Below are 18,805 nucleotides of genomic sequence, written 5' to 3'. Positions count from 1 at the left end.
TGCCCCCAGGTGGTCAACATCACCACTATATATTTGTATTCATACACAAAGTCTGAAAATACAAAATAATATATTTTTCTACGGTCATTTTATTTTTCTGCTATGTATTTTTGCGTTGGTATTACCAATAATGAGATTTATTTTGACGTTTTCAGACTGCGAGGCAGCGACACTTGGTGGCGGAAAGCGGAACTGTCAGTAACAATAATAACATGTTTATTTTACGAAATAACGTATTGAGCAGACATGTTGATATTGTAAATGAGGCCAAGTTGCTGCTGAATTTAATGAGGCACCAAACAAAGTTACGAGGAAAGGTAAAAGTTAGGTTCTACCGAGATTTGAACTCGTTACGAGAAAAAGCAAAAGATAGGTTCTACCGAGATTTGAACTCGGATCGCTGGATTCAGAGTCCAGAGTGCTAACCATTACACCATAGAACCACGTTAAGAGGACCGCAATTTGTTTCCATTATAACTAAAAAATAGTAGTACATATGGTCATATATTATTGTCTTTTTTTAGATTACATCGAATTACATTTATTATTAATGTAGAACTGACGTGCATTACAGGAAAAAAAAACCCCGAAAACCTTCAGGTGTCCGCCGAGACAGCAGATGGCGCTGTGGGTCTTATCCCAAGACAACTGGAAGTGAAGATGCTCCGCTAGTTGACCATGGTCCTGTGAGACAGACCACGTCCTTCTGGTCCAGACTCTGCCCTCTCGGTGCCGAGTTTATCCTACTGCTCCATACTCGGTGCTCTGGTTCCCGACTCGTTCCAAAACCAGTTCGGCTGGTGCCAGAAGTCGTGGGGGTTTTTTTCAAGCGGGTGCGGCATCTTCGTCATCTTTCTTTGCCACAATCTTTGACTCGGCTCTTCTCCAGAATGGCCGGTAGCGCGTGGAGGTCAATGGTAAGCAAAAATATATCAGAAAACATTCACCGTTGGTGACCAAGAGTGTTAATGGCTAAAACTGAATCTGCCGGGGGAGACCAATTTTGACTGAGCCCAGCCGTTGTTTTGTTACTCTTTTTTTTTAAAGTAATTTGTATATGAATATAGCACGTTAGCCGGTTAGCTTCCGGTGTATGCTTAGAATGTGTGGTGTGTCCTTCAAGCTTCTTCAATTAGCTCACTTGTCCTCTGTCACGGACATTGTCTCTTCTGGCCTGTAAATCCACTTTAGCCTGCTAATCTCCGCAGGACGACATCGTTGCTTATACATCCCTTACAAGATGCAAGTTTAGCGGCTGCAGTCATCGCTTCGTGGACGGAACACTAGAGTCCGTTGACAAACTCTTCCGAATTAAAGATTTTGGTTCGTAACTCGATCACACCATTTTGATTTGACCTTGTTGTTAAGTTTAAAAATGAACTCCTAACACAATACACAATTCGGCGTGTCGTATGCATGTAAATAAATTAAACAAACATGATATTTATTTTTCAAATCGAACTGAAACATTGGACATTTTTGATTGCGCTTTTGTGTCAACATTATGGTAATCGATGTATTTTCTAACGACGTAAACATTGAAATAGGCATTAATGTGTTATTGTTGTGTGCTCTTAGTTAATAGCAGTTAGTATGTAGCTAACTAACTAGTTAGCATGTAGCTAACTAACTAGTTAGCATGCAGCTAACTAACTAGTTAGCATGCAGCTAACTAACTAGTTAGCATGTAGATAACTAACTAGTTAGCGTGTAGATAACGAACAAGTAAGCGTATAGGTAACTACATAGCATGTGGCTAACTTACTAGTTAGCACATAGCTAACTAACTAGTTAGCGTGTAGATAACGAACAAGTTAGCATGTAGCTAACTAACTACTTAGCATATAGCTAACGAACAAGCTAGTGTGCAGCTAACTAACTGTTTAGCATGTAGCTAACTAACTAGGTAGCATGTAGATAACGAACAAGTAAGCGTGTAGATAACTACATAGCATGCAGATAACGGACGACTTAGCATGTAGCTAACTTGCTAGTTAGCGTGTAGATAAAGAACGAGTTAGCAGGTAGCTATCTAACTATTTAGCATGTAGCTAACGAACAAGTTGGCATGTAGCTGACTAAGTAATTAGCATGTAGCTAACTAACTAGTTAGCATGTAGATAACTAACTAGTTAGCATGTAGCCAACGAACTAGTTAGCATGTAGCTAACGAACAAGTTAGCATGGAGCTAACTAACTATTTAACATGTAGCTAACTAACCAGTTAGTATGTAGTTAACTATTTAGTGTGTAATGAACTATTTAGCATATAGCTAAAGAACGAGTTAACGTGTAGCTAACTAACTAGTTAGTACGTAGCTAACAATTTAACATGTATCTAACTAACCAGTTAGTATGTAGTTAACTAACAATTTAGCATGTAACTAACTATTTAGCATGTAGCTAATGAACGAGTTAGCATGTAGCTAACTAACCAGTTAGTATGTAGTTAACAAATTATTTAGCTTGTAATTAACTTAACTATTTAGCATATAGTAAAATAACGAGTTAGCGTTAGTATGTAGCTAACTATTTAGCATGTAGCTAACTAGCCAGTTAGTATGTAGTTAACTAACAATTTATCATGTGGCTAATGAACAAATTATCGTGTAGCTAACTAACTATTTAGCATGTAGCTAACTAACCAGTTAGTATGTAGTTAACTATTTAGCATGTAACTAACTAACTATTTAGCATGTAGCTAATGAACAAGTTAATATGTACCTAACGAACTATTTAGCATGTAGCTAACTAACTACTTAGTATGTAGTTAACTAACTATTTAGTATGTAACTAACTATAACTAACTATTTAGCATGTAGCTAACTAACTAGTTAGTATGTAGTTAACTAACTATTTAGTATGTAACTAACTAACTATTTAGCAAGTAGATAATGAACGAGTTAGCATGTACCTTACTAACTATTTAGCATGTAGCTAACTAACCAGTTAGTATGTAGTTAACTAACTATTTAGTATGTAACTAACTAACTAACTATTTAGCATGTAGATAATGAACGAGTTAGCATGTACATAACTACCTATTTAGCATGTAGCTAACTAACCAGTTAGTATGTAGTTAACTAACTATATAGCATGTAACTAACTAACTATTTAGCATACAGCTAATGAACGAGTTAGCATGTAGCTAACTAACATGTCAACTGGTAGTTGTTTTAACCTTCTTGTTGTTCCACAGTTGTCCCAGGTGGTCGTCGGCGCCACCAAGCGGCCCGCCTTGTCGTCTTTCTCTTCCAGAGGAGTGAGTACTTTTTCTGGGCACACCTCAGCTTAATTTAGCTCAGCTTAGCCTAGCTTAGCTCAGCCACCTGACGCAATATCGGAAAAGATTCAAAGTTGTGTGGTTTTTAAGATGCAGACGGTCACGCTGATTCCCGGCGACGGCATCGGACCGGAGATCTCCAGCGCCGTCATGAAGATCTTTGAGACGGCCAAAGTAAGACGGTTAACGGTCGGGGAGGAGGTCAAAGTCGCGGTTAACCTTTTGACCCCTGTCCCCTAGGCTCCAATCCGCTGGGAGGAGAGGAACGTGACGGCCATCAAAGGTCCCGGCGGCAAGTGGATGATCCCGCCCGACGCCAAAGATTCCATGAACAGCAGCAAGATCGGCCTGAAAGGTGATTTGTCCTTTCCCCGTCCTTAAAAACGACAATGCTGTCCCAATACCAATATTTTGGTACCGTTACCCAAATTATTTCGATACTTTTCGGCATTTTTCTAAATAAAGGGGATCACAAAAAATTGCATTATTGGCTTTATATTAACTAAAAAATCTTAGGGTACATTAAACATATGTTTCTTATTGCAATTTAGGCCTTAAATAAAATAGTGAACATACAAGACAACTTGTCTTTTAGTAGTAAGTAAACAAACAAAGGCTCCTAATTTAGCTGCTGACATATGCAGTAACATATTGTCATTTATCTACCTATTATTTTGTCAAGATTATTAAGGACAAGCGGTAGAAAATGAATTATTAATCTACTTGTTCATTTACTGTTAATATCTGCTGACTTTCTCTTTTAACATGTTCTATCTACACTTCTGTTCAAATGTAATAATCACTCTTTCTTCTGTTGTTTGGATACTTTACATTAGTTTTGGATGATACCACATATGTGGGTATCGATCCGATACCAAGTAGTTACAGGATCATACATTGGTCATATTCAAAGTCCTCATGTGTCCAGGGACATATTTCCTGAGTTTATAAACAGAATATGATTTTTTTTTTAAACGAAAGATGTTGCGATGCCAAAAAATATTGATGTAATCATATTACTATTGACTAGATACTCTCCTGTACTTGGTATCATTACAGTGGATGTCAGGTGTAGATCCACCAATGGCGTTTGTTTACATTGTGACGCCGGTGAGCTACGGTGTACATGTTTAACTATTCCTCGTCCTGCAGTGATAATGATACTTGTAAGAAACATACTTTCTTTGTCGCCATGGAGACGAGGATTAGTGATTTAGAAGTAGCTACAACACTGCAGACTGCGGCTGGACTTTAGCTGCCATGTCTTAAAGCACCTCTTCCTGAGGGCGTTTCAGTGTTATAACTTCACCTTTATTGTTACCGTATTTTCCGCACCATAAGCCGCCCTGGGTTATAAGCCGCGCCTTCAATGAACGGCATATTTCAAAACTTTGTCCACCTATAAGCCGCCCCGTGTTGTAAGCCGCATCTAACTGCGCTAAAGGGAATGTAAAAAAAACAGTCAGATAGGTCAGTCAAACTTTAATAATATATTAAAAACCAGCGTGATGTGGGCGCGCATGGAGTCGTATATCAACATGGACGGAGCTGCGTGAAAAAAGCCACCCGGCCTCTTTGCGTAAACTTACCTTAACCACTCGCTCATCTTTTCTTCATCCATCCATCCCTTCGAGTTAGCTTTTATGATGACGCCGGCTGGAAAGGTCTCTTTTGGCAAGGTCTTCCTTTTGAATATCACCATGAGTGGAAGTTTCTGGCCATTAGCATGGCAAGCTAGAACCACAGTGAAGGATGACTTCTCATTCCCTGTGGTGCGAATATTCACCGTACGTGCTCCCGTTGTATCCACAGTGCGGTTCACAGGAATATCAAAAGTCAGTGGAACCTCGTCCATGTTGATAATGTTCTCTGGCCGGATCTTTTTTTCAGCTATCTTGTTTTTACAATATGCACGGAAAGTAGCCAGCTTTTCTTGAAAGTCTTTAGGCAGTTGCTGTGAAATAGTAGTCCGTGTGCGGATGGAGAGATTGCGTCTTTTCATGAACCGGAAACCTGTCGCTTAGTAGGAGCCATTTTGTGGTCTTTACAGATGTAAACACACAAAGGAAATGAAACGTAATATCCGCGCGCTTCTTCTTCTTCTACGCTTCCTGTTCTATGGGGGCGGGTGCTTACCTTGGCGGTTGCTTGCGTAGAAGAAGAAGCACTTCCTCTTCTACGGGGAAAAAAGATGGCGGCTGTTTACCGTAGTTGCGAGACCGAAACTTTATGAAAATGAATCTTAATATTAATCCATATATAAAGCGCACCGGGTTATAAGCCGCACTGTCAGCTTTTGAGTAAATTTGTGGTTTTTAGGTGCGGCTAATAGTGCGGAAAATACGGTAGTTTTTAAAGCCAAAATGCGTCCGTTCTCCCTTTTCTGTCTACACACTGTGTCTGCTTGTAAGTACTCTGTGATTGTGCGCTGCCGAACATGCTCGTCTGCTCGTAAACCAGCAATGACACGACTTGACGACGGGGGTGGTGTGGGAGCGGTACTTTTCAGAGGCGGTATAGTACCGAATATGATTCATTAGTATCGCGGTACTATACTAATATAGGGGCGGTATAGCTCGGTTAGTAGAGTGGCCACGCCAGCAACTTGAGGGTTCCAGGTTCGATCCCCACTTCCGCCATCCTAGTCACTGCCGTTGTGTCTTTAGGCAAGACACTTTACCCACCTGCTCCCAGTGCCACCCACACTGCTTTAAATGTAACTTAGATATTGGGTTTCACTATGTAAAGCGCTTTGAGTCACTAGAGAAAAAGCGCTATATAAATATAATTCACTTCACTTAATACCAGTATACCATGCAACCCTAACAAAGAGTGACACCTGGTCTCGCGCAGGACCTTTGAAGACGCCCATCGCCGCGGGCCACCCCTCCATGAACCTCCTGCTCAGGAAGACCTTCGACCTCTACGCCAACGTCCGGCCGTGCGTCTCCATCGAGGGCTACAAGACGCCGTACACCGACGTGGACCTGGTCACCATCCGCGAGAACACGGAGGGCGAGTACAGCGGCATCGAACACGTGGTCTGTGGCGTCGAGCGTTGATTGATTGATGGTTGGATGATTGAACATGCGGCGGGGGGGTAACCACGGCGTGCGAGCTGAGGGAAGTTCTCCCGTGTGGTCGCAGATTGTGGACGGCGTGGTCCAGAGCATCAAACTGATCACGGAAGACGCCAGCAGACGCATCGCCGAGTACGCCTTCGAGTACGCCAGGAACAACAAACGCAACAGCGTCACCGCCGTCCACAAGGCCAACATCATGTGAGCCACTTCCTGTTTTGGCGAGGCACTTCCTTCCTAACTTCCTGTTTGGGGAGCAGGCGGATGTCGGACGGGCTCTTCCTGAGGAAATGTCGTGAGGTGGCGGAGAACTTCAAAGACGTCAAGTTCACGGAGATGTACCTGGACACCGTGTGCCTCAACGTGAGTTCCGCGGGTTCGAGTCCCGAGTTTGCCTGCCTTGACGTGTCGCCGCCGCCTTTTCAGATGGTGCAGGACCCCTCGCAGTTTGACGTCCTGGTGATGCCCAACTTGTACGGAGACATTCTCAGGTCGGCGTGCGTCTCGGCGATGACGTTCACCTCCGAGAGCGGCGTGGCGCGTGACCTTCCGCCCTTTTGTGTTTCAGCGACCTGTGCGCCGGCCTCATCGGCGGACTCGGCGTCACGCCCAGCGGCAACATCGGCGCCAACGGAGTGGCCATTTTTGAATCTGTGAGTCATTCGGGTCAGACTTTTTTTTTGTTTTGCTTTTCTTTAAACGTCAACGTTCCCGCAGGTCCACGGCACCGCCCCCGACATCGCCGGCCTGGACCTCGCCAACCCCACCGCCTTGCTGCTCAGCGCCGTCATGATGCTACGTCACATGGGCCTGCACGACCACGGCAACAAGATCCAGACGGCTTGCTTCGACACCATCAGAGACAAGAAGGTCAGCGCTTGTCTGCATGAAGACGCTCCACTCATACTTGACGACCCTCCAGATTTTCCCGGGAGACTGCCCAATTTCAGTGCCCGTCCCGAAAATCTCCCGGGGCAACCATTCTCCCCAATTTCTCCCGATTTTTTGGGGGCGTGTCTTAAAGGCACTGCCTTTAGCGTCCTCTACAACCTGTCGTCACGCCCGCTTTTCCTCCATACAAACAGCGTGCCGGCCCAGTCACATAATATATGCTGCTTTTACACACACTTACGTGAATGCATCGCATACTTGGTCAATCATCAATCAATGTTTATTTATATAGCCCTAAATCACAAGTGTCTCAAAGGGCTGCACAAGCCACAACGACATCCTCGGTTCAGAGCCCACATAAGGGCAAGGAAAAACTCACAACCCAGTGGGATGTCGATGTGAATGACTATGAGAAACCTTGGAGAGGACCGCAGATGTGGGTGACCCCCCTCCCTCCCCCCTCTAGTCGTCGAGTGGGTCTGACATAATATTGTGAAAGTCCAGTCCATAGTGGATCTAACATAATAGTGAGAGTCCAGTCCGTAGTGGATCTAACATAATAGTGAGAGTCCAGTCCATAGTGGATCTAACATAATAGTGAGAGTCCAGTCCATAGTGGATCTAACATAATAGTGAGAGTCCAGTCCATAGTGGATCTAACATAATAGTGAAAGTCCAGTCCATAGTGGATCTAACATAATAGTGAGAGTCCAGTCCATAGTGGATCTAACATAATAGTGAGAGTCCAGTCCATAGTGGATCTAACATAATAGTGAGAGTCCAGTCCATAGTGGATCTAACATAATAGTGAGATGCCAGTCCATAGTGGATCTAACATAATAGTGAAAGTCCAGTCCATAGTGGATCTAACGTAATAGTGAGAGTCCAGTCCATAGTGGATCTAACATAATAGTGAGAGTCCAGTCCATAGTGGATCTAACATAATAGTGAGAGTCCAGTCCATAGTGGATCTAACATAATAGTGAGAGTCCAGTCCATAGTGGATCTAACATAATAGTGAAAGTCCAGTCCATAGTGGATCTAACATAATAGTGAAAGTCCAGTCCATAGTGGATCTAACATAATAGTGAAAGTCCAGTCCATAGTGGATCTAACATAATAGTGAGAGTCCAGTCCGTAGTGGATCTAACATAATAGTGAGAGTCCAGTCCGTAGTGGATCTAACATAATAGTGAGAGTCCAGTCCGTAGTGGATCTAACATAATAGTGAAAGTCCAGTCCATAGTGGATCTAACATAATAGTGAGAGTCCAGTCCATAGTGGATCTAACATAACAGTGAGAGTCCAGTCCATAGTGGATCTAACATAATAGTGAAAGTCCAGTCCATAGTGGATCTAACATAATAGTGAGAGTCCAGTCCATAGTGGATCTAACATAATAGTGAGATGCCAGTCCATAGTGGATCTAACATAATAGTGAAAGTCCAGTCCATAGTGGATCTAACGTAATAGTGAGAGTCCAGTCCATAGTGGATCTAACGTAATAGTGAGAGTCCAGTCCATAGTGGATCTAACATAATAGTGAGAGTCCAGTCCATAGTGGATCTAACATAATAGTGAGAGTCCAGTCCATAGTGGATCTAACATAATAGTGAGAGTCCAGTTCATAGTGGATCTAACATAATAGTGAAAGTCCAGTCCATAGTGGATCTAACATAATAGTGAAAGTCCAGTCCATAGTGGATCTAACATAATAATGAAAGTCCAGTCCATAGTGGATCTAACATAATAGTGAGAGTCCAGTCCGTAGTGGATCTAACATAATAGTGAGAGTCCAGTCCGTAGTGGATCTAACATAATAGTGAGAGTCCAGTCCGTAGTGGATCTAACATAATAGTGAAAGTCCAGTCCATAGTGGATCTAACATAATAGTGCGAGTCCAGTCCATAGTGGATCTAACATAATAGTGAGAGTCCAGTCCATAGTGGATCTAACATAATAGTGAAAGTCCAGTCCATAGTGGATCTAACATAATAGTGCGAGTCCAGTCCATAGTGGATCTAACATAATAGTGAGAGTCCAGTCCATAGTGGATCTAACATAATAGTGAGAGTCCAGTCCATAGAGGATCTAACATAATAGTGAAAGTCCAGTCCATAGTGGATCTAACATAATAGTGAGAGTCCAGTCCATAGTGGATCTAACATAATAGTGAGAGTCCAGTCCATAGTGGATCTAACATAATAGTGAGAGTCCAGTCCATAGTGGATCTAACATAATAGTGAGAGTCCAGTCCATAGTGGATCTAACATAATAGTGAAAGTCCAGTCCATAGTGGATCTAACATAATAGTGAGAGTCCAGTCCATAGTGGATCTAACATAATAGTGAAAGTCCAGTCCATAGTGGATCTAACATAATAGTGAAAGTCCAGTCCATAGTGGATCTAACATAATAGTGAGAGTCCAGTCCATAGTGGATCTAACATAATAGTGAAAGTCCAGTCCATAGTGGATCTAACATAATAGTGAGAGTCCAGTCCATAGTGGATCTAACATAATAGTGAAAGTCCAGTCCATAGTGGATCTAACATAATAGTGAGAGTCCAGTCCATAGTGGATCTAACATAATAGTGAAAGTCCAGTCCATAGTGGATCTAACATAATAGTGAGAGTCCAGTCCATAGTGGATCTAACATAATAGTGAAAGTCCAGTCCATAGTGGATCTAACATAATAGTGAGAGTCCAGTCCATAGTGGATCTAACATAATAGTGAAAGTCCAGTCCATAGTGGATCTAACATAATAGTGAAAGTCCAGTCCATAGTGGATCTAACATAATAGTGAGAGTCCAGTCCATAGTGGATCTAACATAATAGTGAAAGTCCAGTCCATAGTGGATCTAACATAATAGTGAGAGTCCAGTCCATAGTGGATCTAACATAATAGTGAGAGTCCAGTCCACAGTGGATCTAACATAATAGTGAAAGTCCAGTCCATAGTGGATCTAACATAATAGTGAGAGTCCAGTCCATAGTGGATCTAACATAATAGTGAGAGTCCAGTCCACAGTGGATCTAACATAATAGTGAGAGTCCAGTCCATAGTGGATCTAACATAATAGTGAAAGTCCAGTCCATAGTGGATCTAACATAATAGTGAGAGTCCAGTCCATAGTGGATCTAACATAATAGTGAGAGTCCAGTCCACAGTGGGGCCAGCAGGAAACCATCCCGAGCGGAGACGGGTCAGCAGCGCAGAGATGTCCCAACCGATGCACAGGCGAGCGGTCCACCACGGGTCCCAACTCTGGACAGCCAGCACTTCATCCATGGCCACCGGACCTGTGTGTCTCCCCCTCCACAAGGGATAGGGGGGGGACAACAGCTATACAGGTCACACTGAGATTGGCCGTATAAACAACTTTAACACTGTTACAAATATGTGCCACACTGTGAACCCACACCAAACAAGAATGACAAACACATTTCGGGAGAACATCCACACCGTAACACAACATAAACACAACAGAACAAATACCCAGAACCCCTTGCAGCACTAACTCTTCCGGGATGCTACAATATACACCCCCGTAGTATGGCTCCACTAGCATTCTGATATTAGCATGCTAGCATATTGTTGCTAACTTTATATATATATTTGATGTATTACACGTCAGTGTCAAATATTTTGTTACTTGACAAATGATACCTGTTAGCATGCTAGCTCTTTTTAGCTAATTTTGTCGGTATACACTTCAGTCATATTTTGGTACTTGAAGCATGATTAAGTTATTAGCAGGGTGGAATTTCAGCACATTTTTTTAGGTAGATACAGTACCTCAAAGAAATATATTTTGGTACTTGACTTGTTACATTTAGCATTATAGCATGATGAATTTTTTTTAAAGCTATTTTAACAGGTAAAGACCTCACCTGTATTTTTGTATTTTACCAAAGCGTAGCTATGTTTAGCTCACATTCTTTGTTACTTGACGCTATGTGGCCAACTTGTTAGCAAGCTAGCATTTTAAACAGAGGTTTCAGCTACACACCTGAGTAACATCATTTGGTACCTGATGCATGTTACATTTAGCATTTTACTTTTTTTCCCAGCTAATTTAGCAGTATTTTCGTATTTCATTCATGCTAACTGTAAGCATGCTATTGTTAGCATAGTACTGTTAGAATGTTAGCTTTTTGTAGCTCACTTTGCTCATATTTTTTTGTTAATTGACGCTATCTGGCCAGCTTGTTGTTGGCAGGCTAACATTTTAAAGTTTTCAGGTACACACCTGAGGAATATAATTTGGTACTTGATGCATGTTACATTTAGCATTTTAGCATACTAGGTTGTTGTTTTTTAGCTAATTTAGCAGGTAAACACCTCACTTGTATTTTTCTATTTCACCAATGCTAACTGTAAGCATGTTATTGTTAGCATGTTAGCATAGTAATGTTAGAATGTTAGCTTTTTGTATTTCCTCACTTTGCTCATATTTTTTTTGTTACTTGATGCTATCTGGCCAGCAGGCTAGCATTTTAAAGAGATTTTTCAGGCAGACACCTCAGCATAATATACTTTGGTACTTTACGCGTGTTACGGTTAGCATTTTAGCATACTAACATGCCAGCTATTTAGCTAATTTAGCAGGTAAACATCTGTGTCATATTTTGGTATTTTATTATTGTTAAACGTAAGCATGCTATTTTCAGTTTTTAAGTGCATTTTGCTCATATTTTTTGACACGTGACGCTATCTGGCCAGCGTGCTAACTGTTAGCAGGCTATCATTTTAAAGAGATTTTTCTAGGTACTCACCTCAGAGTAACATCATTTGGTACTTGATGCATGTTACATTTAGCATTTTAGCATACTAGTTTTTTTTTAGCTAATTTAGCAGGTAAACACCTCACCTTTATTTTTGCATTTCACTAATGCTAACTGTAAGCATGCTATTGTTAGTACCGTATTTTCCGCACTATAAGGCGCACCGGATTATTAGCCGCACCTTCTATGAATTACATATTTCATAATTTTGTCCACCAATAAGCCGCCCCGGACTATAAGCCGCGCCTACGCTGCGCTAAAGTGAATGTCAAAAAAACGCTGCGCTAAAGTGAATGTCAAAAAAACAGTCAGATAGTTCAGTCAAACTTTAATAATATATTGAAAACCAGCGTTCTAACAACTCTGTCCCAAAATGTACGCAAATGTGCAATCACAAACATAGTAAAATTCAAAATGGTGTAGAGCAATAGTAACATAATGTTGCTCGAACGTTAATGTCACAACACACAAAATAAACATAGCGCTCACCTTCTGAAGTTATTCTTCATTCGTAAATCCTTCGAATTCTTCGTCTTCGGTGTCCGAATTGAAAAGTTGCGCAAGCGTGGTATCCAAAATGGCCGGTTCCGTCTCGTAGAAGTCATCGGGAGTCAGTGTCGCTGTTGTTCTGTGAATCCTGCCTTCCGGAAAGCTCGGACCACAGTTGTGACCGAAATATCTGCCCAGGCATTTACGATCCACTGGCAAATGTTGGCGTATGTCGTCCGAGGCTGTCTGCCCGTCTTAGTGAAGGTGTGTTCGCCTTCGGAGCTGTGTGAAAAAAGCCACCCGGCCTCTTCGCGTAAACTTCCCTTAACCACTCGCTCATCTTCTCTTCATCCATCCATCCCTTCGAGTTAGCTTTTATGATGACGCCGGCTGGAAAGGTCTCTTTTGGCAAGGTCTTCCTTTTGAATATCACCATGAGTGGAAGTTTCTGGCCATTAGCATGGCAAGCTAGAACCACAGTGAAGGACGACTTCTCATTCCCTGTGGTGCGAATATTCACCGTACGTGCTCCCGTTCCACAGTGCGGTTCAGTTGCTGTGAAATACGGTAGTAATCCGTGTGCGGATGGAGAGATTGCGTCTTTTTATGAACCGGATCGCTTAGTAGGAGCCATTTTGTGGTCTTTACAGATGTAAACAGGAAATGAAACGTACGGTGATATCCGCGCGTTTTTTCTTCTTCTTCCGGGGGCGGGTAGAAGAAGAAGCGCTTCCTGTTCTATGGGGGCGGGTGCTTTCCTTGGCGGTTGCTTGCGTAGAAGAAGAAGCGCTTCCTGTTCTACCGGGAAAAAAGATGGCGGCTGTTTACCGAAGTTGCGAGATCGAAACTTTATGAAAATTAATCGTAATAAAGCGCACCGGGTTATAAGGCGCACTGTCAGCTTTTGAGAAAAATTGTGGTTTTTAGGTGCGCCTTATAGTGCGGAAAATACGGTATAGTACTGTTAGAATATTAGCTTTTTTTAAATCTCACTTTGCTCATATTTTTTTGTTATTTGACGCTATCTGGCCAGCGTGCTAACTGCTAGCAGGCTAGAATTTTAAAGAGATTTTTCAGGTACACACCTCAGCGTAATATAATTTAGTACGGTTAGCATTTTAGCATTCTAACATTATCATGCCAGCTATTTTGCTAATTTAGCAGGTAAACACCCCAGTGTCATATTTTGGTATTTCATTAATGTTAACTGTAAGCATGCTATTTTTAGGTTTTTAAGCGCATTTTGCTCATATTTTTGGTTGCGTGACGCTATCTGGCCAGCGTGCTAACTGTTAGCATTTCAGTTCAGCTTTGGCACTTCAGCATTCAAGCTAAATTTCTAGAAAAATCAAATTTTCTAAGTTGTTTGAAAAAAATCTATAATTTGTACTGGTTTTAAAGGTGAAAACTACAAAAATGGCCGCTGCATCCTTTGATTTGTCAGTCTGTGGCCCTCACTAGAAAAAGTTTGGGTCCCTGTTTTAGAGGATGGGTACAATTCTTCTTTTTGACACGTGTCCGTCCGTCTCTTAGGTGCTGACTAAGGACTTGGGAGGAAATTCCAAATGTTCAGAGTTCACGGCGGAAATTTGTCACCGCATTCAGGACCTGTAGTGAGGTGGCCGTGAAGTGCCTGCTGACTCCGCCTCCTCCTCCTCTGAGGGGTTGGGCGGGGCTTCTCTAACCTCAGATGTTGGCACCAGTGAACGCTCACAGCAGACATGCGCACAACTATCACATGACCAAGATGTTTCTGACTAAAAGCAGGATGATGATGCTAAGTAGGAGGAGCTTAACATTTTTCTATCAGTCGCTAATGAACTTATTTATTGATTCTTCTTCATCACAGCTTTGCTTCATTAAAAAGGTCTTTTTGTCTCCAGGTTGTTACATCATCGCTTGTTTACTGTGTGTGTGTGTGTCAGAAAAGACAAACAAGGTCTGTTAGTTTCTAACAAACTTTTTTTTTTGTTGAAATTTCAAGTAAGAAAAGTGGCAGCATTATGTACAACACACGCGACGCCGCCCAAACACAGAAGTGGTGCGTTCAGGGACCAGCTTTAATTGTGGGAGAGAGAAACGGACCTGTCAAAGTTCCCCCACCAGAGGGAGCTGGCACGCTGATTGGTGGTCGCCACGGCAACGAGAGGTGGTTACAGGAAGTGATTGGGGCGCCTCTTGTCAAGGAGAGTTGGTGAGCAGGTCACACCATGGTTGCTGGTCCGATGACGGGCGCTGACCCCTGAGGAAAAGTCAGTCAGTGCGTCTCAATTATTTTGTCATGCCCCACCTTGGGGACATTTTTTATGTTTTTATATTTATATAGTCACGCGTGTTTATATACACACATAAATACATGTATATATACACACACACATAAATACATGTATATATACACACACACATGCGTATATATACACACAAATACATGTATTTATACATGTGTATGTACACATGTATGCATGTATATATATATATAGACGTACATACATTTGTATATACACACACGTGTGTACATGTGTATATAGACACATATATATATATATATATATATACATGTGTATGTACACAAACGTATATATATATGTGTACATACACATACAAGTACATACATGTGTATGTACACACACGTATATACTGTACATATATACACACACACACAGGTATATACATGTGTATATATATACACACACACAGGTATATACATGTGTATATACACACACGCATATACATGTGTATTTACACACACACACACAGTTAAATACATGTGTGTATACACACGCACACCGGTATATACACACACAGGTATACACACACCCATCCATCCATTTTTTACCGCTTATTCCCTTTGGGGTCGCGGGGGGCGCTGGAGCCTATCTCAGCTACAATCGGGCGGAAGGCGGGGTACACCCTGGACAAGTCGCCACCTCATCGCAGGGCCAACACAGATAGACAGACAACATTCACACTCACATCCACACACTAGGGCCAATTTAGTGTTGCCAATCAACTTATCCTCAGGTGCATGTCTTTGGAAGTGGGAGGAAGCCGGAGTACCCGGAGGGAACCCACGCAGTCACGGGGAGAACATGCAAACTCCACACAGAAAGATCCCGAGCCCGGGATTGAACCCAAGACTACTCAGGACCTTCGTATTGTGAGGCAGATGCACTAACCCCTCTTCCACCGTGAAGCCCGGTATACACACATGTATGTGTATATATACACACGTATATACATGTGTATACACACATTCGTGTGTGTATATATACACACGTATATACATATGTGTATATATACACGTGTGTGTGTGTGTATATATATACACACGTATATAAGTATGTGTATATATACACATACGTGTGTGTATATAAACACATATATATACTTGTGTATATTTACACATACGTGTGTATATACACACATATGTGTAAATATACACAAGTATATACATGTGTTTATAGACACATGTATATACTTGTGTATATAAACACACGTATATACATGTGTATATATACGCACACATGTGTAAATATACACAAGTATATACATGTGTGCGTATACATACACAAGTACATACATGTGTAAATAGACACACATGCACATGTATATACCGTATATATATATATATATACACATGTGTATGTACACAAACGTATATACATGTGTATATACACACACAAGTACATATATGTGTATGTACACACACGTATATACTGTACATATATACACACACACAGGTATATACATGTGTATATATACACACACACACACCGGTATATACATGTGTATATATATATACACACACACAGGTATATACATGTGTATTTACACACACACACACAGTTATATACATGTGTATATATACACACAGGTATACATACATGTATGTGTGTATACACACACGTATATACCTGTGTATATACACATTCGTGTGTGTATATATACACACACGTATATACGTGTGTGTATATATACACATGTGTGTGTGTGTATATATATACACACGTATATAAGTATGTGTATATATACACATACGTGTGTGTATATAAACACATATATATATATACTTGTGTATATTTACACATACGTGTGTATATACACACGTATGTGTAAATATACACAAGTATATACATGTGTGTATAGACACACATGTATATACTTGTGTATATAAAAACACATATATACATGTGTATATATACGCACACGTATGTGTAAATATACACAAGTATATACATGTGTGTATAGACACACATGTATATACTTGTGTATATAAAAACACATATATACATGTGTATATATACGCACACGTATGTGTAAATATACACAAGTATATACATGTGTGCGTATATATACACAAGTACATACATGTGTAAATAGACACACATGTATGTACTTGTGTATATACACATGCACATGTATATATACACATACATGTACATAGTATATATACACGTACATTATATATACATATTAAATATTTATCATATTCATTATATATAAATAAAAAAAAAATTTGTGTTTCATGTATGCTAGCATGTTGTAGCACAACCAATAGGGGGCGACCAACATACTTGATCATATTTCCTGGTTGAGCCTGTTGCTGAAATGGAGCAGTGCTGCCACCTAGCTGAAGGCTTGGCGCTAATACTGACTCTCAGGACCCTAGGGGGCGCTCCACTATCTGAGAAGCGCTGCTTTCAGGACATGACAATTGAATAGGAACAGGTGTGCGTGCACACTGACTCACAGGTGCGACGCGTTTGTGGGAGGAGCAAGAAGAGGCGGCGCTGGGCTCCTCGTGCAGCGCCTCGTGGAGGTTGGAGGAGACACAGCCGGAGTCCGAGCCGGTGGATCCTGAGAGACAGCGAGAGGAAGAGCCGGAACTTTCCGTGGCTGTGAGACAGAGGAATGGGTGGTTCAGGACGGCCTGTGGTCAAGATGGTGGGGAAGACCGCGGCGGTGCGTACTCATGGAGGGCTGACTGGCGGTCTCCTGCTCGTCTTCTTCCACACACGGCGCCACGAAAGAGGCGTCGCCCGTCGCCGACGACGACGTGCTGCTGCCGAAGGAGGACGACGCAGCGACTTGCTCGCCGCCCGGGGCCTCGTACCTGAAGACGTGCAGGTTGAGTGAGCCCAGCAGGCTGGACGACGAGGGGTCGGAGGTCACCGCTGCACGTTTGAAAGGGTTGGAGTGGTCGAAGACGGACACGGCGATGGACGCTCGCGTTCTGGCTCCTGCGGGGGTGGGGGGGGGGGGGGGGAGACTCAGCATCAGATGGACTTGGTGAGTGGTGTTCGAGTCCCTTACCTCGGGTCTTGGTGATGTAGTGCACGGCGCGGTCGCTGATGGCGGCGGCGCTGGGCTGGATGTCCAGGAAAGGTTTGTTGCCAACGCCCATGGACACCATCTCCTTCAGACGCACCTCTGCACACGTGCGGTCGCCACAGAGGTAGCATTAGTGAAGGCTTTTATTTTGAAATGGAAAGAGAAAGACCAGGTAACCTTTGTTCCTGGTGGCCTGCGTCCACAGGATGCGGGTGATGTCGCCGGTCCACGCGTGCTTGACCTCGGCGGCGGCGGCCTGCAGCGTCAGCGCCTGGTTCTTGGTGGTCCTCCTTCGGAACCAGATCTCAAAGCGTAGCCCGTTGTCTCCCGCCGACTCGGTCAGGCCCAGGTCCGCCGTCTGATTTGTCAAAAGCGAGGCGTTAGGGCTGTGTTTTTTTTTAACCTTTTTTGAGCCAATGAATGAAAAAATCTTGAGGCACACAACCAGGAGAAAACATAAAAAAGTGAAACTCAGCAGCTGATATTGACAGTGAAAAGTTGTTGTCGCAATTGTTGGATATGAATTCAAACCATAACGGCCACACTGTGAACCCACACCAAACAAGAATGACAAACACATTTCGGGAGAACATCCGCACCGTAACACAACATAAACACAACAGCACAAATACCCAGAATCCCTTGCAGCACTAACTCTTCCAGGACGCTACAATATACACCCCCCCCCCCCCCTCAACCCCCCACCTCAACCTCCTCATGCTCTCTCAGGGAGAGCATGTCCCAAATTCCAAGCTGCTGTTTTGAGGCATGTTAAAAAAAATAATGCACTTTTTGACTTCAATAATAAATATGGCAGTGCCATGTTGGCATTTTTTTCCCATAACTTGAGTTGATTTATTTTGGAAAACCTTGTTACATTGTTTAATGCATCCAGCGGGGCATCACAACAAAATTAGGCATAATAATGTGTTAATTTCACGAC

The 18,805-nt window shown here is 42.3% G+C and overlaps 2 protein-coding genes and 1 non-coding gene across 4 annotated transcripts in view; 1 reads left to right on the top strand and 2 right to left on the bottom strand.

Annotated features, from left to right (window-relative positions):
* Positions 1-371: 371 nt before the first annotated feature.
* trnaq-cug (transfer RNA glutamine (anticodon CUG)) lies at positions 372-443 on the bottom strand. The gene has a single exon. It is a non-coding gene; the product is annotated as a tRNA-Gln (tRNA).
* A 207-nt stretch (positions 444-650) lies between these two features.
* Positions 651-14,413, top strand: LOC133608511 (isocitrate dehydrogenase [NAD] subunit alpha, mitochondrial-like). Its single transcript, XM_061963780.2, has 11 exons — positions 651-917; positions 3,200-3,262; positions 3,374-3,457; positions 3,524-3,638; positions 6,137-6,324; positions 6,431-6,564; positions 6,624-6,726; positions 6,790-6,854; positions 6,932-7,016; positions 7,081-7,233; positions 14,065-14,413. Exons 1-11 carry the CDS (start codon positions 891-893, stop codon positions 14,143-14,145), a joined length of 1,098 nt encoding a protein of 365 aa, XP_061819764.1. The 5' UTR covers positions 651-890; the 3' UTR covers positions 14,146-14,413.
* A 62-nt stretch (positions 14,414-14,475) lies between these two features.
* The window catches only part of LOC133608508 (uncharacterized), a 69,549-nt gene continuing 65,219 nt past the window's right edge, over positions 14,476-18,805 (bottom strand). For both annotated transcript variants that reach the window (XM_061963778.2, XM_061963779.2), the window contains exons 18-22: positions 18,040-18,220; positions 17,845-17,961; positions 17,502-17,771; positions 17,282-17,427; positions 14,476-14,773 (exon numbers count right to left, since the gene is read on the bottom strand). In XM_061963778.2, coding sequence (XP_061819762.2) covers positions 14,735-14,773; positions 17,282-17,427; positions 17,502-17,771; positions 17,845-17,961; positions 18,040-18,220 — 753 coding nt within the window. In that variant the 3' untranslated portion in view covers positions 14,476-14,734. The remainder of the gene's footprint in view (positions 14,774-17,281; positions 17,428-17,501; positions 17,772-17,844; positions 17,962-18,039; positions 18,221-18,805) is intronic.

The sequence above is a fragment of the Nerophis lumbriciformis genome, linkage group LG06, assembly GCF_033978685.3.
Source record: "Nerophis lumbriciformis linkage group LG06, RoL_Nlum_v2.1, whole genome shotgun sequence".
NCBI classification, from domain to species: Eukaryota; Metazoa; Chordata; class Actinopteri; order Syngnathiformes; family Syngnathidae; genus Nerophis; species Nerophis lumbriciformis.
This window is presented reverse-complemented; position numbering and strand designations above follow the sequence as displayed.